Below are 27,370 nucleotides of genomic sequence, written 5' to 3' on the forward strand. Positions count from 1 at the left end.
GCACACGGGGAATATTTGCAGCATTACCGGCAATTGCTAAATTAAATTACTGTTCTACAATTGTCTCTTAAGTGCACATTGGGGTAGATGCTTCTCTGATGATTTGGAAGGCAGGAAAAACTAATTTCCATAACCTTCCAGAAGAAAAGGCTAGTGTTTATTGATGAGGATATCACGTGTGTGTCCATGCACCGAGATATGTTCAAAAGACTGCCCCATATAGCCGTATAGTATTAAATCATGATGGGAAAAGTGTTGTTAGAAATCACCTATTGGGACTGATACAAAACATGAGGAGACGATATGGCCAGAACCACACCCAGACACGTGTATCTCCAGTGCTGATGTTTATACACAACACCAAATTCTTATGTAAGGCTGAGTGAACCGAGGGGAGGCCTTGGATACGTTCAGACACCATTGGTCAGTGATACAGGTAGGAACAACAGGTTCCACACTGCCCACCAGGGATTATGTGTCTGTCTGTCGTGTACGAATGCGCTGTCCAACCAAGTTCCTACCTGCCCACTCCGAAGGAACGTGTTATATATATATTTTTTCTCACTATGGCTGGGAATCAAACCCAGGTTACAAGTATTGTCGTTTCAGTGTTTGAACCAATGCACCACAGTCGATCACAACAACACGATGCACCACATACCTGTACACAGCAGAGCGTCTAGCATTCAAAACAACAGGCAGCCTAAACGTGTTGAGAATGAGAAATGAAATGGCACAACTTATGTTGACGTTCCATATTCACGTACTACGTTGTAATTAACGACCATAACAGTCAATGCCAGTGTATTCGCACATGCATTGAAAATAATAAACAGACCAGTGTGTTTTTATTTTTTGATTTAAAGCTTTCGTGACCGCAGGGATTCATATTATTGGTTCTTTCGGTAAAGTCACGTAGGAGGGAAATAATAAAATAATACAAATATAAAACAATGTGTGTTTAATTATAATTAAAAAAAACATAGTTGCATGGAAATATATATGTATACTGTAAACACAAGCACCATGTACAACTTCACACACGCGCCAATGCGTACATTTATATTACATTTATATTACATTTATATTACATTTATATTACATTTATATTACATTTGATAGACTAAATGAGTAACCACAACCTTTGCGCTAAAGCAACACGCATACGTGGATTTCACCAGCTTTAGATTGCATGCAGTCTAACATTCAGGCTGTGTAATAAAATTTGCATGAAAAATTATATTCCAGTTACAAAAACATATTTCAACTGCCGCATAGGCACAAAAGGTTAATTATGGTAGTTTTTTTCACTTTATATATGCCTTTGGAATTAACTTGGATTTACATGTGTTCTAGATATTTAATGGGCGATCCTAGACATTTAATTTTCTGAGGTAAAAATAGGAAACGTTCCTCTCCTACTCCACAACATAATTCGACGAAGCTCTTATGCCTTCCTCACCCAGTTTACTAACTGTTCATTATGTCCCAGATACTATCTATAAGCCAAAGCATCCACTCAAAACTGACAGCCTCGACTTGACGTTTCTATTTTGCAACTAAAGTTTTCACTTAACCGCAATATCAAGCAGTCTGTTTGATTGATGATCTAACACTCGCCGTTTCAACTCGAGTCAGTCACTCCAGTCACTCCAGTCACTCCAGTCACCCTCTCATCAGTCCTCAGTCGCCTCCTTATTGCCCTTCTACTATCGCGATGATCACTGTTTCATTGCTTTCATGACTTTATTTTGGTGATTTCGAAAAGTATATTGGTTAAGCCATGTTTGTTTGTTGTAGTACAGAGTTAGACTGATGGCCTTAATCTAAGTTGTCTTGTGGTTGTTGTTGGTTGTTTGACTTGCATCCCACTGAGATTTTTGCACACAGCGTTGGTGTACGGTGCTTTTTCTGCAATATTTTGCTGTCTTTTCTTGGATTTTCTGTTTGCACTCAGTCACATATTCACTTCAATGTTTTTTGTTCATGTTTTTGTTTTTTGTTTGTTGCGGTTGCACCCGATTCAAGAGCCGAATGGCTCACAGGGCTATACCTAATAAATGAACTTGAACTTGAATGGTCGCTTTTCTGATTAACTCATTCATCCACATAAACTCCGGTCATCCTCGCAGCGGCTTTAGGATGAGCCATCGAAAAAAGAGGGTCACCGCACCACGCGCTTTCAAATGCGCTTCTCCGGCCGTCTGGAATGCTCTTCCTTCCGATACGAGGAAGAAGACACTGGGAGCGATGCAATTTGAATTAATCTACATTGAAAAATAATTTCTTTAGAAGTGTTTTTTTTTTGTGTTTAGTATGTTCCCCTACCCTCGTACCGCTGATAAGGTACGGTTGGCTACGTACGGTGCGAAATAATTTCAACACGCATGAATTCCTCCACATATTGAGGACCTGTGTATATCTGACTGTGTCCCCTCATACATGCTGTGTTCAAACCACTGCACTACAGATCTAAGCACTTATTTTGCTGCCTTTTCCCTAATACTGCAATTCCCACCCACCATCCCTTCCCCCCTCCCCAAAGTTCTCATAACCTCGCTCAACTCAATGAACGTATCGACTCCTATCTATTGCAGCGGTATATTCTTGGTTCTTTCAGTAAAGTCACGTAAAAGGGAAACAATAAAATAATACAAATATTGTTTTATATTTTAATTATTTTATTGTTTTATGTTTATATAATTGTATTGTTTCCCTTCGACGTGACTTTACCGAAAGAACCAAGAATATGAATCCCTGCAGTCACGAAAGCTTTTTTTTTTATTGCAGCAGTGTTTGGGTCTTTGGGCATCTAGCTCTGGGATGATAAAAAAAAGAAAAAACCTCAGAACAAATGAACTCGAACCAAGGGAGCTGTGTACGGCTGGGTCAGGAAAATAATGCCCTTGTCAGAGCACTGAGCTGAAAACACTGAGGTCTTGGGATCACATTTAATCTGTATTGCAGTGACCGATAACTGAACAAGGTTCTCCAGTGTAGTTGGTTGATGACTCAAGGTCACCACAATCACAACTGGTGGGATTATTTCGCCAATTTTGTCGCATTTCAGCTGAGTTGACAGACACGTGTCGAACATGGTCCATGGCGCGTGGAGGAGCGCGAGAAGCCTGCGGATTTCACTGTGGAAGTAATCCCTTGATCACATCCTCCAGGGCTGTTTTCCCGACATGATGTCACGCTCTGCTCGCTGCAAGGATTCAGCAAAGACAGTTTCTTTACCTCATTAGATGAGCTCCACACCAGAACCAAGGTGGAAATCAATATCACGATGTCAGTGTGGCCAAAGCATTGATTGTAGCACACCTTCGCCAAACAAATGGTGACTATAATTGTAACAAGATGTGCACTGCATGTATATTTATTTTGAATGTGGAGATCTGGACTAAAATGAATAAGAGTATGCTGCGAACAAGATATTACATTTGAGAGTGGCTACTTGAGATATTATAACTGGGTTTTTTAACCCTTTTATCTGGCAACAAAACTGACACCTTTTTTACAAGGAGTCATGTTTGCATAGATCACAATACCTGCAGTCATAATGCAAACAAAAAACACAACTCTGATAATGTATGCACTGTCCTTGAAGTTGATTGGTCCACACCCGAGACAGCTTTCCTTAGAGCCTAGTCTCACATGGTGTTGGACCAGATGGTTCGAGTTCATTTTTACTGGCAAATGAGATTCCAATGGTGTACTTGAGATATTCCTGATTTTTCTTATTTCAATGCTTTGCAACTAACGGTGAACACGGGCATGCATTAGCTTCATCCGTCTCTCTCTATCTGGCTGTGACATGGGATCACGATAACTCTTGTGCGTAAAGATGATCCAGTAGAAATTTACGAATGCATTGTGAATTTTTGTGGTGCTATCGGGGAGCTGACCCAGACAAATACCGTCGACCAGAGCGTGTTCCAAATCTAGGCGATTAAACAAACGATCGGAAAGCCTGCGGCCATGACGCCATCGCGAAGCGTGGCTTGGAAGGTGCAAAAACGCACGTTCTTTATTCATCGTTTTGAAATTCACGATTAAATGTATATATTTTTTTTATGCCAAAAAGAATCATTATTCACAACATGCGTGTATCTGCATATTTAATTGAGATGCATATATATATCAGATGCCCTCTGACAAGATCTACTTTCTAGAGCACGACCTGGTCACCGAATGGTGAATGATGTAGGGAAAGAGCCTATTAAACAATGTACGTGCACTGTGATACATGGACTTAAGCGAGAAGCGTATGACAGCGCCTCTGGCGAAAACCTACTCAGCCCCATTATACAGTAGCAGCCAAGCCATTGTCGGTGATCACGCAATTAATTTGGCCGGCTTGCATGAATAGTATGACGTAAGGTATGATTAAAACACTCGTAATTATTACCGTAGTCTAGAAAAGACATTTAAGGCATATGAGTGAATTTCATTCACGATCATGTTCGCTCTAAATGAGATTAATGTATAATTGCCATAGTTGTATCTGTACACACACGTGTCTGCACAATGCAACATTATTAATGTCAGAAACACACAATGATAATCTGGGCAGGGGGGGGGGTGTGTGTGATATTAATAAGGCATTACAAAAGCCCCCTACGTACAGGAATGGCAGGTAAGACAATTCCTACACGTGTATCTGTGTGGACTGTGTTCCTTTAGTTATGTACGGTGTCTGTTCCTTGTGAATACGTGAGTACGTAGATTCATTTCGCCGTACGCGAATGGGAGAACGTGTTCCCCCCACTCCCCCTCAATAAGCAATGCTCTTAGCAAATGTTGAATACGAGACACGTGTGCTGAAATCTATTCTGCTTTTGTCGATTATAAAGGGTGTGTGTGTGTGTGATTTCTGTTCCCCGTGCAGGAGCCAGTGGTAAAAGCAATGGTCCATCATCCAACTGACATGTCAGGAAGTTTTCATTTCCGTGTCTTAACACTTCGCAAAAATGTAAATCATAATCTTTTTTCATTCAAGGGATTTATCCTGGGCAGTTTCATGGCCCTTGCACAAACACACAGACACATTCACATCTCAACTTGCGAGGTACGAGCCAATTTTAATATAAATTAGATTTTTCATACAAACATTCAATTTTGAGATGCAACTCCACAGTTTTGTGTGATGCATCGGTGGAAGTGTGACTGTGACTGTGTAACGGTGGTGGTGCTGTGTGTGGCTGTGTGTCACTGTGTGTGTGTGGCTGTGTGTCACTGTGTGTGTGTGACTGTGTGTGTGTGTGTGTCTGTCTGTATGTGTGTGTGACGGAGGTGGTGCTGTGTGTGACTGTGTGACGGTGGTGGTGCTGTGTGTGTCTATGTGTGTGTCTGTGTGTGCGTGTGTCTGTGTGTGTGTGTCTGTGTGTGTGTGTCTGTGTGTGTGTGTCTGGCAAAACAACCTCCTACCTCCTCGCGGTGCCGGACGGGCAACACTGTCGTGGGCAGTGCTGTGGGGGGAGGGCCAATGCCCATTGGCCTCTCCCCTCATGGCGTCTGTGACCACCACAGTGGCTAAACGGGGGCTCTGGACGGGTGCGAGGGGCTGGTAACCCCTCCACCTTCAATTAACCACCACTAAACTACGAATTAAACATAAACCTGTAATTAATAAGCTTGTGCCGGAGGCCCCGGGGGGTCAGGCTTTTATGACGTCTCCTGGCCAAACCCCATTTGGCGGAGCCAGGAGATTGAATTTTAACCCTCGGGGCTTCTCCAGAAACAACGAAAAACCATTGCGGATGGCCACGTGGAATGTTCGAACGCTCACTGCAGAGGAGAGGCTGCCACTCCTCTGTCGGGAGCTGGACCGGTACCGCCTGGATCTCTGTGGCATTCAGGAGGTCCGGTGGACCGGTTCTGGCTCCTGCCACCATGAGGGGTGGACAGTCCTCTACTCGGGGCAGGAGACTGCCAAACAACAGGGAGAGGTCACCCCCTGTGAGTGGCTGGCTGAGGTACCAGCTGTTGAGGAAGTACTGAGGGCGATCCGGAGTCTGAGACCAGGGAAGGCACCGGGCAGAGATGATCTCCCAAGCGAAATGCTGAGGGAGGGTGGCGTTTGTGCACAGACTGCCCTATATGACATCATAACAACAGTCTGGACCACTGGATGGGTTCCGCAGGACTGGAAGGATGCCCTGGTGGTCCCCCTCTTTAAGAAGGGGGACCGTACCGACTGTAACAACTACAGGGGCATCTCACTCCTCAGTGTGCCGGGAAAGGTCCTGGCAAGGATTATTCAACATCGCCTTGCTAGGCACGCTGAGGAGGGGCTTGCGGAGCCCCAATGCGGTTTCAGGAAAGGGCGGTCCTGCACAGATGCCATATGTTCTGTCCGTCTGCTACAGCAGAGGTGTAGGGAATTCCAAAAAGACCTACATCTCTGCTTTATTGACCTGGTCAAGGCCTATGATACCATCAGTAGGACTGGGCTCTGGGTTGTTCTTCGTGCTTTCGGAGTCCCTGACCCTCTGCTCACGATCATTAAGGACCTTCATGATGGTGAGCGGGCCCGGGTAAAACTACGTGGCCGGGAGTCGGAGCCTTTCCCTGTACACCTTGGGGTGCGACAGGGATGTCCTCTGGCTCCCACATTATTTAACATCTATTTCGACTGCGTAGTTCGTGAAGCCTTCAATAGCTGTACCGGGGGAATTACCATTTGGTACAGATATAATGGGAGGCTGATCGACGCCCGGGTGCGATCAAGGGATGGCTCCCTATTGGTCAACCACGTTATGTATGCCGATGATTTGGTAATAGCTGCTCATTCAGAAGAGGAGTTGGAGACGCTGCTGCTGAGACTGGAGCGTGCCACTAAGAGGTGGGGCCTTACCATCAGCCCCACCAAAACTAAGCACCTGCCTGGGTATTTTGTACCATCGGGCACTCCGCCCCCACAACTCCCAATCGGTGATGGGGCAGTAGTGGAGAGAGTGGAGAGTTTCCCATACCTGGGCAGTGTGCTCATGACCGGCTCCAGTTTATCAGCAGAGGTCTCACTCCGAATCAGTCGAGCGGCAATATCTTTTCATCGGTTGCGTAACGCTGTGTGGAAGCTACCTGGTCTGTCGCTCCGCACGAAGCTTCAGGTCTTCTCGGCCACGGTCATTCCCTCCCTTCTCTACGCTTGCGAAACGTGGACCCCCCTAGTGGAGCATCTTCGCCGGTTGGAAACATTTAGGCTGGCCTGCCTACGATCCATCCTGGGTTTAACCAGGCTGGATTGTGTGAGGAGCTCACAAGTCCTTGAAAGATCTGGGCAAAGTCCCATCAGTGAGCTCCTCCGGCAGGCAAGGCTGCGTTGGCTGGGTCATGTAGCCCGCATGCCCAGCCACCGCATGCCTAAACAGCTTTTGTTCGGCCGGATCCAGGGGGCTAAACGGGCGCGGCACGGGCTAGAGAAGAGATGGAGTGATGTGGTACAGGAGGACGTGGAGCTGAGTGGACTTGCCTATGACTGGTACCAGCGGTGTCAAGATCGGCCTCAGTGGAGGAGGCTCGTGAAGGACGCTACTGGGCAGTTGGAGGCAGTCGCCCTCCAACAACAACGGAGGGCGGAGGAGCGACGCTCACAACAACGAGCGGAGCGCCGGGTGGCTAAAGCACAGCAAGTTGGCACATTAGGGGGCACAGGTGGTGCATCAGCCAGTCATCTCGGTCAGTCGACCCGTGGCACCTGGGTCTGCCCCGTGACCTCCTGCCAGCGGGCGTTCGACACTTCACGTGGCCTCAGGGTGCACATGGCCTGGCACAAGCGTCGTGGTGACGTCACCGCCACTTAGTGGCGAATGGCGGTTGTTGTTGTTGTTGTCTGTGTGTGTATGTGACTGTGACGGTAGTGTAGCGGTTAGTATGCTGCGCACTGAACCTGGCGATCCGGGTTCGATTCCCGCTCACGGCCAACACCAGTGACGATTATCTGAACCGGTCCTGGGCCTCCCCTAGGTCGACTCAGCCTGAAATGAGTACCTGGTCCGGTGAGTAAACATCACCACTGGGGAGACAAAGGCGGTCGGGCGTGGTGCTGGCCACTCACCCCCTCGTGTACCGTTCCGGCCTTTATAGGTGCTCGCTAACAGCACTTGCCCCTACAGTCTGTTAAGGCTATACGGGGGATCTTTGACTGTGACGATGGTGGTGCTGTGTGTGGCTGTGTGACGGTGGTGGTGCTGACTGTGACGGTGGTGGTGCTGTGTGTGACTGTGACGGTGGTGGTGCTGTGTGTGACTGTGACTGTGTAACGGTGGTGTTGTGGCGTTACCAAGCTCGCTTCTCTCGACTTTTGAAGGATTAATAACCTGGACAGAATATTTTTTGTCAGTTTGAAAAAAAAAACACTCGCGCAATGGAAATATGAACGTCAATTCACGTGAAAGTGAGGACCTTAAACATAATTTGTTAAAATAATACAACAAAACAAAACAAAGTTTATTATAAAACATTGCCCTCACAAAATTGACACGTGATAATATCATTAAAATGCAATGTGCCTTCTGTCGCCTGTATGTGTGTACAGGGATTCTACATACGAACGATTTATGTTCCAGAGGTCTGTTCGTAAGTCGATTTGTTCGTAAGTCCAACGTTACGCCTGTCTATTACAAACATGTTGTACGGCATGTACACTAAATACAGGGAATGGCTTTAAAAGTTGTATAATCTCCTGTAGATGTAGATGCCACTGGTTCTTCACGTTCCGCAGATGTAGATTCCACCACCGTCATCTAGTGCGTGGCGGTCGAACTTACGACTCTCGGCCCGGACAGACAACTGGACATACGGGCAGGTTTGTTCGTATCTCTGAAAGTTCGAAATTCGAATGTTCGTAAGTAGAGGAGTGCCTGTATGTTGAACTTCATTCACACCGTGCGTAGCCAACCGCGATAATTGTCGGTGCGGATGCTCACCAGATACGCCCGTGTAGTCCCACTCGTGCCTCACGTAAGCTTTCCTCTTCTCCTCCAGCGTTTGGCTGGGAATGAGCCCGGCACTGCCTCCATCCTTCACCTTCAGCGCCTGCCTCGCACAAAGCAGACCACTCGTCAGAATCACAAGCAAGCTTGCCCCGCTTGCTGCTGACAACGCGCACGGGGCTGTCGGGCAACGCGCCAGCTTGCTGACATCCGCGCTTCAACACCATCACATCATCATCATCATCCATCCGTCTGTCCGTCCGTCCATTCACCCATGCAGCCCGATTTGTCTCAAGATGTACGTCTGAAATAAGGAAGATCCTGCTCATCTCAAAATGCAGCGCTTTGTATTCGATGTAGAAATGTGTGTTGAACTTCTTTCGCACCGTACCTAGCCAACCGTGCTAATAGGTTGCTCATTCAACTAGCTAGCGTCATCTGTTCTGCAAGGATTCACAGAATAACAATAATTACTTAAGTAGGCTATGGGCAATATAGCCTATATCCGATATATATAAGAAACAATTTAAAGAATGTAAATGTCTTTCTGCTCAAACACAGAGCAGTGTTAATGTCCTAAGTGCTGACCTCAGTTTAAATGGGGTTGTTGCGATGTATTTTTAAAGCCTTTATTAAATCCTTTATATTAAGTTCACTTGCTTGCTTGCTTGCGCGCTTACGACCGTGCAAATCTTTCGGTCGTTTTTTAACCCACTTCCCGTGATCCAATCGAGCTGACATTTTTCACACAGACTCGTTGTGCGTGACAATTTATTTTCGTGAAAATTTTTTTCCAAAATTTTCCCCTTTTTAGGAAAAAAAAAATTTCATATTTAATTTAAAATACCAATGTGATAAAAATGAAACTCTTACTCAAGAAAAACAGAAATGAATAATAAAATAAAACCAATGCCACACATACAAAGGATTTATAGTGAAAAACTTTGTTTTTACGGGTTAATTTTTTCATGATACGATACAATGTACATTTGTACATACGATAATTATCATAAAAACAGTTTCCTGTAACGTACAATCGGAGTTCGCAATTTTATTGTTCTTTTTTGTGCCCTTGCTGTACATGCGCTAAGAATAAAGCTTGCTGAAAAGTTATTTAACTGGAATTCAATCAACATAAACCTGCCATTGGTATTTTAGTCACTTGAACGTTACAGTCGGCCGCACTCATAACACACACATTTTCAATCACACAATAAACATATGAACTACACAAACGAATGCATGATATTACTGCTATGCCATCAATTATTCTAGATAACGGGTTGGTGTTTGTCGTTTAAAACATATTTTTGAAATAATGTTTTCAAATAATTATTCGAGGAACGATAATCATGCTACAATTAATTTTTGCAAAACGGATGATACAGTTATTGTGGACATTGTATGGTGCGATATATCGTAGGATCGCCATATCTCAGCATCCATGGTCCTAAGCCAGTGGTGTAAGTTCCACTGATGTGTGGCAGGCGTTCGTATCTCTACAGTGGAATCACTTAGATATTGTGGCTCCACAAAAACTGTTAGAAATCAAAAAGTACATTATCCTCTCTTGATTGAAATGAGCAAGGACACACGTTTTTTAAAATATTGGATGATTCTTAAAAGGCTATCAGCTGGCTAAAAAGTAAAAATGATATTTCTAAGTAGCCGATAGCCAACTAAGACATGTCCCTTTCAAGAGAGATCTAAGGAAATTAAGGAAATGATTCAGGGTAATTTCAATGTTTCAACTCTGTCTCACCCATCATTCTCCGCATTGCCTCACATTTCGAAGATGACATTTGCTTGATTGATGTCCAGACTCGTTGCGATGATTATTATGAATAGCTGTTCATTGCATCAGTTGTAGCTGCTGCTGTTTGAAGGGCACCTCCCTCATTGTGGCTTTAAGTCGGATGTTTTTGTACTGCCTCAATGATCCACACTAAATAAGTAATGCAAATGAAGTAAGTAGCTAAGTAGCAGTTTTCTCCAAATTCATATTTTTCATACATCGTAAATGTGGGATAAAATTGTTGCTCACATAAAAATCTATGAGAAGGAATAATAGGTTAATAACAGTGATTTATCTAGCCAAAGCCTTACTAAATCTCGTGACTTTTTCAGGCATGTACTGCTTTGGATAAATTTGAAATGCATAATTGAATTTTATTTTCCAACGTAAACAAAACTAGGAAGGAACTCACACATATCAGGGGAATATTGTTCACATATCCAGAGTTAGGTCAGCAACCTGCTTCCTGTATAATTTTATACAGGCTAATCTGTGGCCCTTGAAGGAGGCATGACCACACGTGCCAATCTCTGAGTGGTTCACCAACCCCTCATCCATAGCGTGGTATTCCAGGTTGCGTGTCACCATCCCAGAAAAAAAATACGAGAAAAGTTTCACCCTCCTTCGTATACCCTTAAGCCGCCATCTAAATTGCATTTCACACAGATTTAGATGCAACGGCTGTCTCGCTTTTTTGGGTTGCCCTGCCACCCAGATACATTCATGAACATTTCCGGGCTGTCTGGGCAAATGCATGGAGGTGACAGGTAGTAATCCCACGTGACAGGCATGTCCATTCTAAATTCACAAATGCCATCTGCCACAAAATAAAATAAAAACACAACAACACTCCACACGCACATGCAATTTACGGGGTACAAATACAACCGTAGAGACGATTGCCAATTCCGCAGAGGAACGCTACGTTTGAAGTTATTATTGAGTTATTGACTCCGTTATTGAATTTACTTCCGAACTCCCCATGGCAATGCATAATGTAAAACCGAGGGAAATATCATCAGAGAGTCAAGTCTGGCAATTAAAATGTGGAATTGCCACAACTTATTGGTTGCGAATGACTTTTACTGTGTGAGACGTGCCTGTAGCTGGATTTATGATGAGGCTGAAGTGCCGTCTTCAGTTGTCTAGGCATAGGCAACTGTGACCATGGGAATCATATCTGTCTTGACAACTGACAATGAGCCATGAGGCTGCCCTGTCACCGAATTGATACTTCCTGACACCACTGCATGATTTCAGCAGCCTAATTTCTGCTTGGTTTTTTTAGGCTTCCTTCCCCCCGTGATGATGTCGAGGGCCCCCTGAGACTCCAGCAACAAGGCAGATGCTCGTGTCAACTGTGGACATTTCTTCCAATCATTGACCCTTTGTTTTTCTTCATCACTCCCGAGCAATTCCACTAAATCTTAAGAATACCAAATAAGCACATCTTAGTTTTAGCATAGGCAGCGCAGGAAAATGTACGGCTCTTAAACACGACTGCGTCGATGTTTGCGGTTGTGCCGTCTATCTCCCCAAAGTGCCTTTTGGGTCACAGCACGAGTTGTTTGGAATGATGTCCGACAATTCACTCCACGTACCAGGAGATTCTTCAGGGACTGAATATCAAAGCTCTCGGCAGAATGTCGAACATCACTCTGAACAACGCGGAATGCTCAAACAGCTTTTGGCGCATGGTTGACGTTTACCGTGAATGCCAAGCAAACTCGCGCACGTGTCATCGGTCCCACCTTTGTGCAGATATCAAGGGGACATTTACATGCGAGACGCAAGTTCGCTTGCGTCACGAGCGATGTGTGCGACTGCGACTCTTGCGTGTACATTGATGAAACCCAGAGAAAGCTTGCGGGCAGTTTGCGGGAGCACCTGATAGATGTCACCATCTCCAGTCTCACTAAATCAGCCACTGAACATGTTGCACCTGTGGGACAGCCTCCGTGACATGACCACACGTGGCTCTGTTGTCCCGTTTTATCGATTCAATCTCTTGCGAATAGACAGAGAAGAGATTGATTCTGAGGATCAGAACCAACAAACACCCTTGGCCTCTGCTAATTACCCTGCACAGTTCCAACCTTTACATACTCAATGCAGGTTTACTGCCCAGGTCGATACATCTTTGTACGTACATACAGTATCTATGTATGTATGTCACAGGCATGGTGAGGGTAATATGTGACCAATGTCATGAAGTTTGGTTTTATAGTATCAACAGTTGGAACATAATGCAGGTGCAAAGAAGACACCCTGAGATACTTCAGGTGGCTGAAGCGTAGAGCTATTCTATTCATTTTCTCTGAGTGACAGTAAAAACCCCCATCTTTACTTCTAATTAGCATTGTATAAACACAACCAACATCGTGAAACTAATTTAAAATGCCAACGTGGTTTTTTCCTGTTAATTACAAGTAAAAAAAAACAATCAACGGACCCATCTTATAATTGTATCGTTTTCAACTATCATGGGAATGTGATGATAACACTATGTAACACAATTTGGTAGTAAGTGTTATTTCGTAATTGCTTATGCCTAAAAAGTATTTAAAAAATGCCTATTATTCCCCACAAACTTTGCTTTTTGTGACTCAATGGGAAAACAGGCGAATTCGTGTCTTTTCGTTCACATAAAGTCAGAAAAAAAAGATATTAATAAAAATTAACATGTATTTATACTAAGGTAATACAAAAATGACTACAATTTTTTTAGAAATGAGTCGTTTTTCGAGATTTACGATTATACTGTAAATCACTTTCACAAATCAGCCCCGAAATGAAGTCTCCCATCATATTCTCGTGAAACTGTCCTTGGTAGCGGCGTTCAAAGTCCAGTATATGCTGGTGGAAGCGCTGGCCAGGCTCCTCCGAGTACGCTCCCATGTTCTCCTTGAATTTATCAAGATGAGCATCAAGGATATGGACTTTGAGGGACATCCTACAGCCCATTGTGCCATAGTTCTTCACCAGAGTCTCAAACAGCTCCACATAGTTTTCGACCTTGTGATTGCCCAGGAAACCACGAACCACTGCGACAAAGCCGTTCCAAGCCGCTTTCTCCTTACTAGTGAGCTTCTTGGGGAATTCATTGCACTCCAGATTCTTCTTTATCTGTGATCTAACGAAGACACCGGCTTTGACCTTTGCCTCAGACAGCTTAGGGAAGAAGTCTTGAAGGTACTTGAAGGCTGCCGACTCCGTAAATACAGCTCTGACAAATTGTTTCAAAAGGCCCAATTTGATGTGCAGTGGTGGCATCAGCACCTTCCGGGAGTCCACCAGTGGCTCCCACTTGACTGCTTGAGCCTAGACGTCAAAAGCTCGGCATTAGACTTGGTGAGACCAAGATCTCTGATCAAGTCGTTGAGGTCTTTTTGGTTGGGATAGTATGGGTTTCTCTCCTCAGCTCCACCTCTGAAATTATCATCTGGATCTACGTCTTGCTCGCTCTCTGACTTGCTGCTCTCTTCTAAAGACGGCTGCTCTCTCTCCGGGGGAGTGGGTACGGGGAGCTCATGGCATTGTGGCACCGGGCGATGGATGAACGAAGGTCTGGATACGTGATAGCAGGTGCATTCTTGCCAGTCCGACGTTTGGAAGGGTCCACCATGCAGGAGTAGCAGTTGCTTGAGGGGTCAGTAGGTTCCCGCCAAATTCTTGGGATAATGAACTTCATGGCTCTCTTTTCCCCTCTGTACCATCCTACAAAATACATTTATTTCACCCATGACTAATGTGTAAGAGATTCTTGCAATATCTTTCATATATGATATATTTTGACTTAAAGCTTTCGTGACTGCATGAATTCAAATTCTTTGAGTCTTTCGGTAAAGCCACATAGATAGAAGAAAAAATAATAAACATAATAACAATATCACGACGTTTCGATCGCAACACAAGCAATCGTCATCAGGTGGCGATGGCCCTTTCCTAGCTCTCTCTGAGCTTACATTTACAAGCATCTCTAAACCTTTGTAAACAGTTCATTGATTGGGGTAGACCTACTGCCTCTCCTACATTAACATTAGCTGCCCCGCCCATCTCTAAACCTTTATAAACAGCCTGCCTCAGCAGCTTTCCCCCTCTTTTTTCACCTGATGACGATTGCTTGTTTTGCGATCAAAACGTCGTGATATTGTTATTATTTTTATTATTTTTTCTATCTACGTGGCTTTACCGAAAGACCCAAAGAATATTATATATTTTTTCAATAACATTGAAAATTGTAAAACATTAAAAAATGTAAAACTTTTACAATTTTAACATTTTAAACAAATTTTATGACGTAAAATTCTGAGCAACAATTGTCCATATTACCTTCCAGAGTTTTTCTGCATTGCTCGCAGGTGAAATGAGGTGCCCAGGGGTTTTTCTTGATTCCCGACAGGTATGCCGAAATATGCCTTGTTGGCCTCACACATCTTAGCAGATGCTTCCACAGAGTACTTTTTCGCTCGTCTTGATAAATTGGCTGCAGACGTAGAAAAATGCATCTGCCGGATGCTTGCAGCCTCTTGATACCATCTCAGAAAAATGCAGATATGTATACACTTACGTAGCTGGAACTTAACTGAACTGGTGGGCTTAAGGCCCCTGTATTTATACTGCTATTTATATTACTGGATAGTCTTCGAATGTTCTAGAAGTTACTCCAAGTTTACTCAGTACTGAATCTATCTGGAATATTCTGGAAAATAGGTACATTTCAAAATAATACTTTCCTGGTCACAAAAGCAAAGTTTGTGGGGAATAATAGCCATTTTCTCTACTTTTGACACATAAGCAATTAGGAAATAACACTTACTACCGAGGAACAAAAAAACTATTTTTTACACGGTGATAATTAATCATCAAACACTGAACCATTATAATGATAAAATGCACTTGTTGATGTTAAAATGGTGATTATGTGACACCAGTGGGTGCAGGGTGACGACTTGAGAATTACACTCAACGAGAGACACGAATCTCCTGCAGATGGTCTTGCTTCTGAGTGGCCTGAAATTAATTCAGAGTTTGATCGGCAGCAAAGAGGGATTCACTGTGAAACCTGGCAGCAGTGCACTTCTGACTGAGAGGGATTGTGGTTGGAGAATTTGACTTCGCAAATTGGCATCTGTGAGTTACAATCGTGAAAGGGTGGAGACTACCTCAGCCCATTATTTCACCAGGCCAAATACATTCAGTGCCACTTCATGGAAAGTTAGTGGTGGGCATCCCATGAAGTGACTTACCGCTGCCATGACCGTCTGTAATTTTCACCACTGGTTCAGGGCTACAAATGGAGATAACAATGTCCACATTGTTCGTTGGAGCAGAGTGGCACTTTTACTTGACTGATGTGCTTTCGCTGTTCTTTTCAGAGATTTGACTCAAATGTATGGCTATAAATGGCCAAAGCCGGCCTAAATGTAGGAAATATATATGACAATCGCAACCGGTGGTGATGTGTGGGTGGTTTAGAAAAAAAATCAGTGCATTCTAAAGATTTAATAAGCCCACATGGCTTATAGAATCAGTGGGGAATTGGGTGTTTTTATTAGCCAAAGTAAATCTCTGCAATATATGTACATGACATTTGCTTTGTTCATAATTGTGATTTATAAACGCACGTGTGCATTGTTCAGCAAAAAGCGTGTTTTTTTTGCGGGGGTATGTGTCATTGTATTTCTAATGTAAGTTTTTTTTTGTACGGCGGCGCTAAATTGCCACAGCTTTAGCGTCAGTTGATGAGCTGCGTCATTTACCGCCTCTTGCTTTTCTGGGCCAGTCACTCATCAAAATTAATTTTCATGTATTGTACAAGCAATGCATGGTATGAATTGGATCGGTACATTACATAAATCAGTGTGAGTGTATTTAAATGTTTACTAATATACAGAGGCGCGCACATTACATTTAGAGCTTCATCTCGCGTACATTTTTTTCACGAATGATTTGAATGAGATTCCCATTCCTTAGGTTCAGTGTGATTCAAATTAGTCCCATTTCAGTAAAAAACCTCGATATCTGCCACAAAGCCCCTCAACTTCCACAAGGTATACTATATTCACTGATTTATAAGAAGGCATTTCAAAGACAACATGTTTAAATTGTATTCCTAAACCAAACTCTGAGTGAAAGCATCTCCCCGTTCAATTGGGCAGTGGTTGGTGGCACTGAACTAATGCTACACATTCCCCATTCTCATCATGGAGGCCATTCTCTCCAAAGGAATTGACTTTCTAGAAAGCGGTACTTTTTATGTAACCCGACATTTAGATTTGAGCTCATGACCTTCCAAATGAGAGGTGTGCACTCTAACCACATGCTGCCCAGTCTGATGGCTAACCTAGCTATACAACATTTATCCTTAAAAGAGGTTCCCTTCAGTAAATGCGTGTGCCTCATTTGTATGCTCAAGGCAATGGGGGATAGATAATTTGTGAATGTAGTTCTAAAGTGTTGACAATGCAAAGCAAACCGTCATTAAAATGCATTCATATGCACAAGTGCAGCTGAGCGCGATGCACACAATTTAATTATTTATTTTGCTGTTTTGTTCATCCCTCCCTGTAGCAATATTATGATGAACTGCTGTTTATCAAGATACATTTTGCCAAGGTTATCGAACTGTGAAAGACAATTTCTCTTTAAAATCCCTCGGTAAAGTAACTTTACATATGTATACATGCACACGCACACATTCTCAAGCTCAAATAAAAGGCAATGAGATGATATTAAGCCCTGTTTATGAGACACATGCAATGCCCTTGAAAGAGTGTTATCTCCCTGCGTAAAAAGGAATATCAGCTCTCTGAGGCACATAACTGCGTTGTGTTTCACTAGGCATGAAGTACAAATATGATTTCTGAAGTTGGAATAAATCACAGGCAGCTATTGGACCAATAATATAAAGAAGGTATTTCTTTGGCTGCATGAGATATAAAAAAAGATATGTACTCGCATTTTTTTTATGAGCAGAGCCTTGTACCTTTTAGTGAGTTCCCAAATTGCAAAGCTATCCATAGGAGCTTGGAGAATCTCACAATATCTAACCTGGAATCACTATTTCATTCCTAGAATCAAACATAATTCCTTTAGGGATCTTGGATCGGTGGATTCGTGAAGGGGCCTGACTGCATGCGGCATGGCATTCAGGCAAGAATGGGGGTCCCTTGGGGCCTGTGACACGTCGAGTAAATTCACCATTGAAACGTGCAAACGTGTGGCCAAGGCCAATGCCAGACATGTTATTGGCGATTCTGGTCGATACCGGTGGGCTGGTGTTGTCTGCCCGCCGAGCCACCCTTGAAATAGAGCCTCTTGGCTCAATGGGATTTACTCTGTGGGAAATTAACTTCTGATTCTGATACTGCCTCAAATTCCTCACGGGCCCTCAGCTTTTCGATTTAAAGCTTTCGTGACTGCAGGGATTCATCTTCTCGGTTCTTTCGGTAACGTCACGTAGAGTGGAAATAATAAAATAATACAAATAAAACATAATAAAATAATTCTCACGACGTCTCGGCTGCTTGCGTTGTGGCCGAAACGTCGTGAGAATTATTTAATAATGTTTTATTTTTATTATTTTATTATTTCCATTCTACGTGACTTTACCGAAAGAACCAAGAAGATGGGCCCTCAGCTGTTTGCCTGAATGGCATGACAAGACTCATTGTGGAGTAAGATCAATTTCCACAAACTAGGCATCGGCAATGCATTTCAATGGAGATTCTGGCTACCTGGAATAGACCTCGGTCACAATTCTAACCAGGTGGAATTAGCTATGCTTGGGTAAGATAGGCAAAAGCTTAGCTAAGCTAGGTTCCTGATAGAATAGCAATAGAATCCCAACCTCTTGCACAAATATTCCGTTGTAGAATTCCCGAGAGAAACTCTAGAATCCATCACAAAAGTAATCCATCAATGCAATTCTGGGGAATTTTGAATGGAAGCCACACCATGTTAAATTGTACACTGATATAACACTGGGAATAATCACAATCATTGCCTCCTTACTGCAAAAATCTAGGTAGGACCCTCCCACAAAATAGTCAAATGAGACTTAGTGAGGTTTTCATGGGTAAACAATAGTAATAATAAATAAATATAATAAATAGGTATAATATTCATATTCTTAGGTTTTTTCGGTAAAGTCACGTAGGTAAAAAATTTAAATTAATTAAAGTAAAATAAAAATAAAATCACGACGTTTCGGAGGCAACACAAGCTTCCGTCTTCAGGTGGAACCGTCACAGCACGATATCTGTATCAAGTGAAATCTAGAAGGTATAATATTCTTAACATTTTAAATTGATATTCTATGATCACTTGCAGTGTCTCAAGTGAAATCTAGAAGGTATAATATTCTTAACATTTTAAATTGATATTCTATGATCACTTGCAGTGTCTCATATCTCAGAACATTATGAATGTCTCTAATACGTGTGACTAATGCCAGCGTATATCACACTTATGATCACAGTGCACTGGATTCCAGGTAGCGCTCGTGCTTGCTTTACTCGTGAATGTCAAAAAAACAAAGTGTCTCCTCACTCATTCCAGGAAGTGGCGTGGATGCTCGTATCCAACATGGGCCCTTAAGCCAACAGCGAACATGGCACACTCTCACAGGGGAGATCAGTTTCTCCAAAGGATGACAAATGTCGATGTCCCACGAGCTTTCACTTGTATTATTGAGAGATTAAGGATGATTGGCATAATTAGAACTCAGCTTCTGATCGCGAGTGAAGCGCTCTATCAATTGAGCCACCAAACCAGACTGGTGATACTGTATAACTTACAAGTAACCTCAGTCAATAATGGAAGTGTGTGTATGAGCGTATCTGTACATACACACACACACTTATTTATAACTCAGAGAGATGCATTGGAGTGTAGATCTAGGCGTGAATGAAGAATAATGTATGGTGGACTTTCCATTCGTATAGCAAATTGCATTGCTTTTGGCGAGCCACACAATAATTATGTTATGCCCAAGAACAAACTTGGGGGAAAATAGATTACACCAACTCTCTTTTATTGCATGTGCATGCAATAAAGGTGAAATGTGCTTAATCAGATTTGCAATGTTCTATTTTGGGATCACTTGCCAAGTCTGGACAAGGCACCGAGTAAATAAGTTCAAAAGCTTTTCGAGATACGTGGTTTTTCCACTCAGCGGCAGACATTACCACACGCAGATGATTATCACACTTACCGTCGCGAGCATGATAGCCCTTAATTAAACACCTGCTCGCTCGGAGAGCTGAGAGGCACACTTGAGTTTAAGATGGCTGTGCGGTAAACAACGAGAATAGGGAAAGCAGTCGAACAAAGAATGAGCAGTAGCCAGTGACGGATTAGCCTAGTAGCAAAAGTAGCTACGTATGTAGTAGCTGCGGGCCCCACACTTTCAAGGGCCCCGCGCTAAATGCTTTGAAGCTATCAATTCAGGTTCAGTGATTCTGCACTTGCTCTATTATTATAGTACTATACTGCCTTCAACTTTTATGAACGACTGGGTGTTTAAGGTTAGCGATTTGCCGTATTATCTGTCTGCATAGCAAATAAAAAAATACAATAACTTTACTATGCAAGTTAAACATTTGTGTTTTAATATTTATGTGTTTCATTTGCTTATTTAGGGCCCCTTTATAATGTATGCTACAGGCCCCACACGAGCTTAATCCGGCACTGGCTGTGGCTATATTGTTTGGGAAGAGCCGTAGATTGTGTAGAACCCAGTGAATGAAACGGAACCCTGGAGGAGCTTACCAGCACTCACGAAGGACGGCAGATGCTGGCGTTATTAGAAGTAGTACAGATCTCAATATAAAGTTTGGAAATGAAACGGGCACCAGGAAATGACAACATTACCATTGCGGGCAGGCAAGAGACACAATGTAGTAGCAATGCACAAGCTATCGAATACGATTTAGAAAGCAAGCACGCTCAGCAAATGGGGGAAAACGATAATAGCACCAACATGATGTGCAAGCAAAGAGACGAAAACATCTGCAAGAATTTCAGAGGAATATGTTCAATGAGTGCCCCTGAAATAGCATTCCCACAAAACATTGCAGAGGGGAATGAAGTGGTTCGCGGACGTGAGGAACAGGTCGGGTTTGCGACCAGGATACAGTAGAACTGATGAGCTGTGTTGGGATCAAACTGATGTCAGAGAAGTACACTGGGCCCAACCGAACCTGCAACAATAATGTTCGGAAATGAACATGACGGGGGTTTGAAAATGCATGGCATCTCCAAGCAACCGATCAAGCAGATAGATAAACACTTATAGCAGATCTACGAATGCTGTGAGAAGACAGAAGAAGGTGACAGAATGGTTCTGGGGTATTTACACACCTTTTATTGAACTTTCCCTGTTGTCTGTTTATATTCTTTCACAACTTTGACGCTTAATATCCGCGAAGCTCAACGAGCTGACATTTTCTACAAACACTCGTCTCGCGTAACAATTCTATATTTCGTAAAAAAAAACAACGGTCCAGGTCCCGCCGATCCTGGGCCTCTTCGTGTTTTTTTCAACTTAATTATTTTTCTTCTTGGTTCTTTCGGTAAAGTCACGTAGAAGGGAAGTAATAAAATAATAAAAATAAAACATAATAAAATAATTCTCACGACGTTTTGGCTACAACGCAAGCAGCCGTCCTCAGGTGAAGAATGAAACACCACCAAGCTTGGAGCGTATATTTAAGCTGGGTTGGAGGGGGGAAGAAGAGCGCCTTGACAAAATAATTTGCATATCAAGAGGTATTTATCATATTTTTTGGAAATGCGTAGGAGGTGGGCGGGGGGTTTCAAAGTCATATTATGCCCGTACATTATGCAGGATTAGCAGCATCAAAGGGATGGGGAATGGGGGTAGCATTAACAAAGGGAAGCAATGTTAATAGTATGTAGCTGCAGTAACTAAACAACCACAATTGAGGCCAGGGCCGTTGCTTAAGAGGAAGCTAGGGGTGAGCCCTGCATCACAAAATGCCCCTTTGGCACGCCCAGTCCACTCTCCTCAGTGGTGACTCACCATTATGGGGGGCCCCCACACAACAGCCCCCCCCCCTCCTCCCTCGCCCACCCCCCTCATATCTGAGAGGAGCTCGAGACAGGCTGGAGTGAGACAAGGAAGATGCACGCTGTTGGCCAGGTTTGTTAGATTTTCGTCACTTGAAGCATTGGCGACTTGAGCATTGGGCGATGACACAGGGGAAGTCATGCCGAACGGGATGATGGTAAATAACCGATTACCCTGTAATAACCTTGCGGATGATATTGACTCAACCATTCGATGAGGACCTACGGAGAATAATCGATAAGGTATATGGGGAAAGCAGAACATTGGGAATGAAGATAAACACTGGTATATATATAATGGAAGATAAGAGGAAGAGGTAAAGATCAACATTTGAGAGGAGCAGCTAGAATACGTAGAAATATAAATATGTATCAAAGAGTGGACATTGTGGAGATTACATAACATGAAATAATCAGACTAGCTGCTGCTTTTAGAAAACGCGACAAGATTTAGAAGGTCAAAGACAATTTGATGAGACAAAAAACTAAAACTGAGAGTAAATGAGACAATTATCATGCCAATACCATGATACAGATCAACAATTATAGACTAAGAATAAAGCTGACAATTAAAAAATTGTGTAAATGAGTTCGTGAGGAGGAATGATGAGAGTTTGAAGACTGAAGAGAAAAAGTGGTAAGGCAATGGCGAGGTAAATAAATAATGCCACAACAGAAGAATCTGGAAAGACGACTGCGATGATTTGAACACACACATCAAGAAAGCTAGCAGGAGAAAGGACACCACACACGGTGATGCGTATCACTGCACAACGAACGAGAAATGTGGGAAGACCGAGGACGCTTTGGATTGCAGCAAGGGTTCTACAAGGACGAATGGAGCTGTGAAGCTGGTGAACGATGGAAACGTTTCCCAGAGACTTCATTGGACCTCTTCTTCTTGGTTCTTTCGGTAAAGTCACGTAGAGGGGAAGTAATAAAATAATAAAAACAAAACATAATAATGGCATTCTTCACCTGAGGACGGCTGCTTGCGTTGTGGCCGAAACATCGTGAGAATTATTTTATTATGTTTTGTTTTTATTATTTTATTACTTCCCTTCTACGTGACTTTACCGAAAGAACCAAGAAGATGAATCCCTGCAGTCACGAAAGCTTTAAATCGAAATTTAATTGGACCTCATTTCTTACTTTTGACCTGACGGACAGGAATGCAAAGAGCGGAGATCGCATCCCAGGATTCCCATTAATTGGTTCTATATTGCAAGCCAGGGCAACACAATGTGCTTGTTTGCACTGCACCACCAGCCACAACACATACTCCAAATGAAATACAAAGCAGACAAGACAACCCAGCAACGTTCGTTCGTTTTTACCAGGTACTATTCGTTTTGAATGGCACTCAGAAAGTCAAAAGGCGGTTCAGAGTTTTCCTTATTAGAAGAGATAGTGCTGGAAAACATTAATCTCTTTACAGTTCTGTAATAAAGGCCGTAGACTGACTACAATGCGTTACTGGATAAAAGCCTGGTCACACTGTGGTGATCGTGGGGATGATATGACCTGGTCACCACGCTGGTCAGTGTGGGCTGATGAAGGGAGTCCCAGGATTGGCTCAGATAGCAGTCACCACTGATGTTAACCGTGGTTCGGAATCAAACTCGGGTCGCCTGGTGCATGGTGTGGTGCACCAAACACAACGTTACCTCTCCCCCAAAGGGACATGTACGGCAGAGAGAAAATGATTGTCATTCATTGCTATTGAGGAGGTCATATTTAATTATCCAGAATTAAATTCGGACAAGTATTAACTTTAAAAAAAGTCCACGTGAAAACTACCTTTCCAAACCGGTCTTTGTGGTTCATTCATCTCTTTAAATATATATATTTTATTCCAGTCAAAGACGTCTGTATAAGTGTATGTATGACCATGAAAAACACAAGGCGTGATACTCGCCACGTGTCGAAACGTCCCAAGTAATTGCAGGGTGACTGATAACTAATCGAATGCTACACAACGTGAAGTTAATTACTGTATAGTGTCGGTGTCACTGATATAGTAGGCATACGTGATTGAGGAGCGGGAGTTTAGCGGTTATCACGCTGCGCTACAGTGACCCGGGTTCAATTCCCACTCACGGCCACCACCAGTGACAATTATTTGAACCGTTCCTTGGCCTCCCCTAGGTCGACCTAAGCTCAAATGAGTACCTGGTGCAGTGTGAAAACATCGCCACTGGGGAGACAAAGGCGGCCGGGCGTGGTGCTGGCCACCTACCCCCTCGTGTGCCATGCCGGGCTTCCGAGGTGCTTGCTAACAGCACTTGCCCCAACAGTCTGTGAAGGCTACACAGGGAATCTTTGTCTTTGTTATCCGGTGACTACTTGATATCAAAAAGCACATCATGGACATATGTTTACACGTACTTGAACCGTTCCTTGGCCTCAGAAACAGAATAAAGGTACTTTCAATCGCTTCTTCCTTTGTCCCATAACTCGACATCTTTCGAAACGAACTGCATGAGGGCCTCTCCAATACCATCAGTCGTTGTGCACAGCACATGTCTCATTGTTTCCGAATATAGAAACCGAATATAGAAGAGGCTTTGGTTTTTCAGTGTAGAGAAAATGTAGCAATTGTGAGTCACTCCCCAGGCACTTTACACATGGAGAAAGAAAGAAAAAAAAACCAACCACATCACACAGAATGACACTTACAAAAAGCCAGCAGATGGGATGTTGCCTTCAAAGTTTGGCACTCATTTGATACAGTTTCCGCATCAAGAGAGGTTCATGTGAGGATCTGTAATTGGGTTTGAGATCAGGATACTTTGGACTTGAATTTAAAGCTTTTTTCAGGCCAGACAGCAACATGGATTGGTGCACTGAGACCAGTCATTGCGTGCAATATACAATCTATATTTATATTTGATCTCAATTAGATTTCTGAGATTATTATATTAAAGCTAGACATTGTTTGGACTGTTGTCTATTGGGCTGAAAGAATGAATCACTGGGTTAGGTTCTTGAAATGTCTCAGCTCAGTGTTGTTGCATCCAAAACATGCGTGCAGTGTTTAGTTTTTTTGCGTGTCTTTAGTTTATCGTCCTTGCCCCACATCTCCGATTAGCACGGTTGGCTACGTCCGGTGCGAATGAAGTTCAATACGCAGGCAGTGCACACTTCTGTCGTTGGGAAGCAGGGTGTGGGGACAGCAGGATGTGCCTCACACCCTGGCAGCAGCAGCGGCAGCGTGCGAGCCACACCCTGCTGCCCAAAGCGCCGTGGCTACGGTAAATTATGGGTGATGTGAATCCGCTTGTAAACTATGCACAAACTTGTTCTTCTTTTGATTTAAAGCTTTCGTGACTGCAGGGATTCATCTTCTTGGTTTTTTCGGTAAAGTCACGTAGAAGGGAAGCAATAAAATAATAATAAAAAAATAATAAAAATAAAAATATTATGTTTTATTTTTATTATTTTATTACTTCCCTTCTACGTGACTTTACCGAAAAAACCAAGAAAAAACAAACTTGTTCTTCCGTTGTTGGCTCTACGCCGACCCCTAAGTCGCAGAATTGTGTGCGCTATCGCGTGGAATCAACCGCACTTAAGTTGCCAATGAAATATTTTGTTAAATCAATCATATGCATAAGACCCCTGTTGTTTTTACATTACATTTTGATTTCATGAAAATAGTTTCACGAGTTTTTTTTTCTCCTCTCGCGGTAAAACATATATTACTCGTTGTAACCTTCTTTTATGAATCATGAACCGGTGTACAATACATATGCTGCTTCGTGCACCCTCTTTAGAAAATTTCACAACAATCACAGTGACTCGAGATCTCCTTTGAGCCTCGAAGAAATACTTTTGACATTTCAATGGGGCAAGAGGAGACCGCAGCTGATTCGGATATTGACCATTTAATGTCTACCATGCACTTATCATGCCACTGCCATGGGTTTACCTACAACATTTTTCAGGAAAACCCATAAAAAAATGTTGAAAAAACCTCTCTGAGTTTCAATACTTTTTCAGGAGGTTGGGATGTCTGTCCATTCCCTTGCTACGCAGGGCTTTGTGGGAAAAACAACGATGGTGTTCAGAAATCCTCATCACTCTTTTTCAGAAGCGTCCTGCCAAGGTTTCACAGTACAGTAATTGGGCGATTGTTGCAATACATATTCCAATTGAGCAATTTACGACGTAATTTTTTAAATTTTCGGATCGTTAAAAAAAATCAGCATCTTTATTTAATCTGGAGGAATCCGATTAACTACTAAGTTATTTTTGACAGATGTCCAGTAGAGACCAGATCAGCAAGTTACAACAACAACAAACAGTGCAACAAGAACAAAAAAACGAACGATGGGAGTGAAATGGCCTCTTGTTGCGAATTATTGCCACGCGATCTTTAACATCCTCTGCGAGCGACGCAGACGGCGGGTAGTATTATCACTACGGTCAGTACACCCGCAGTGGTAACCAGGGCGACCGCTGGATTCGAACCGTGAACCTTTGCAGTGAGCCACTCGGCCTCGTCACCGCACACACGCACGAAGAGATACGACAACGTAGTTCGCACACACAGGTGAATGAACCCATTTTCCACACCACCATCTCCTGGCAGTTCAATGCACACACATGTGTATGTGACCACCCAATTTGTGTCTCGAGAGTTGATTAACAGGGATGGCTCCAACCAGGCTTGGCCTCTGGTATTACTTCTAGAACCACTCTTATTGCGGTTTAGAGATAAGGATTGAATTGTGTATTTCTGAAATTCGTATCTTTTACAAAACTCTAGAAATATTAGGTGAATTTCTTCTTGACATTAAGTCTAACGATGAAGAGTTAATGCCATTCCTTGGCAAGGAGAAAAGCAGAATATGTCCGACGGCTACCACCCACATTCACCGTTAATCATTTATGAGCCCAACAGCTGGCATTTGCATCAAGGCAGACACTAGAGTATGGAAGGGTTTGTGAAGCATGGAAAGTTCAGCTCTGAGCATCTGCTCTCAGATTTCCATGGATGCCTGGTAACATCCAGGGTGTGCCTGTTGCACCAAATATTCATTCTATTCATCCAGGAACCCACATCGAGTCTCAAGTTTCGTTTGCATGAGCGTCTGGCACTGAGATGTATGGGGACCGGCTGAATGAATATTTTTACACCTGGGAGGAAATGACAATACCTGTAGACGCCCGATGTATATGATAAGACAAACACGAATATCGACAGATAGGTCAGAAAACGAGTTGCTCTATTGCCATCTTCTGACAAAGTGACAACAAAGCAAGTTGGGTGTCACGATCTCTGAGATGGTAACACAGAAACCCCATCTCTAAATTTCCGGACAACACACAAAAATGACTCAATGAGGAATACTTGCTAACAAAAAAATCCACGGTCAAATAAGTGTGGAGCAGCGCAAACTTCTTGAGTACGGAACCAGTGGTGCAAATTCCACATTCCTATTGCAGGGGCCAGTCTAGTTTGGAAATGTTACTGGCGCAATAAGGGTACCCTACTTGTCAGCACCCAATCAAGATTTAAGCCTGCGACCTTCAATTT

General features: G+C 43.1%; 1 protein-coding gene across 1 annotated transcript in view; it reads right to left on the bottom strand.

Moving 5' to 3' along the window:
- LOC144721050 (protein PALS2-like) overlaps window positions 1-27,370 on the bottom strand; it is an 85,407-nt gene that overhangs the window by 25,519 nt on the left and 32,518 nt on the right. Inside the window, exon 6 of the mRNA XM_078598360.1 lies at window positions 8,934-9,042. Within this exon, the coding sequence (XP_078454486.1) occupies window positions 8,934-9,042 (109 nt within the window). The remainder of the gene's footprint in view (window positions 1-8,933; window positions 9,043-27,370) is intronic.

Source organism: Lampetra planeri, chromosome 10, assembly GCF_965212315.1.
Source record: "Lampetra planeri chromosome 10, kcLamPlan1.2.h2, whole genome shotgun sequence".
Taxonomy (NCBI): domain Eukaryota; kingdom Metazoa; phylum Chordata; class Hyperoartia; order Petromyzontiformes; family Petromyzontidae; genus Lampetra; species Lampetra planeri.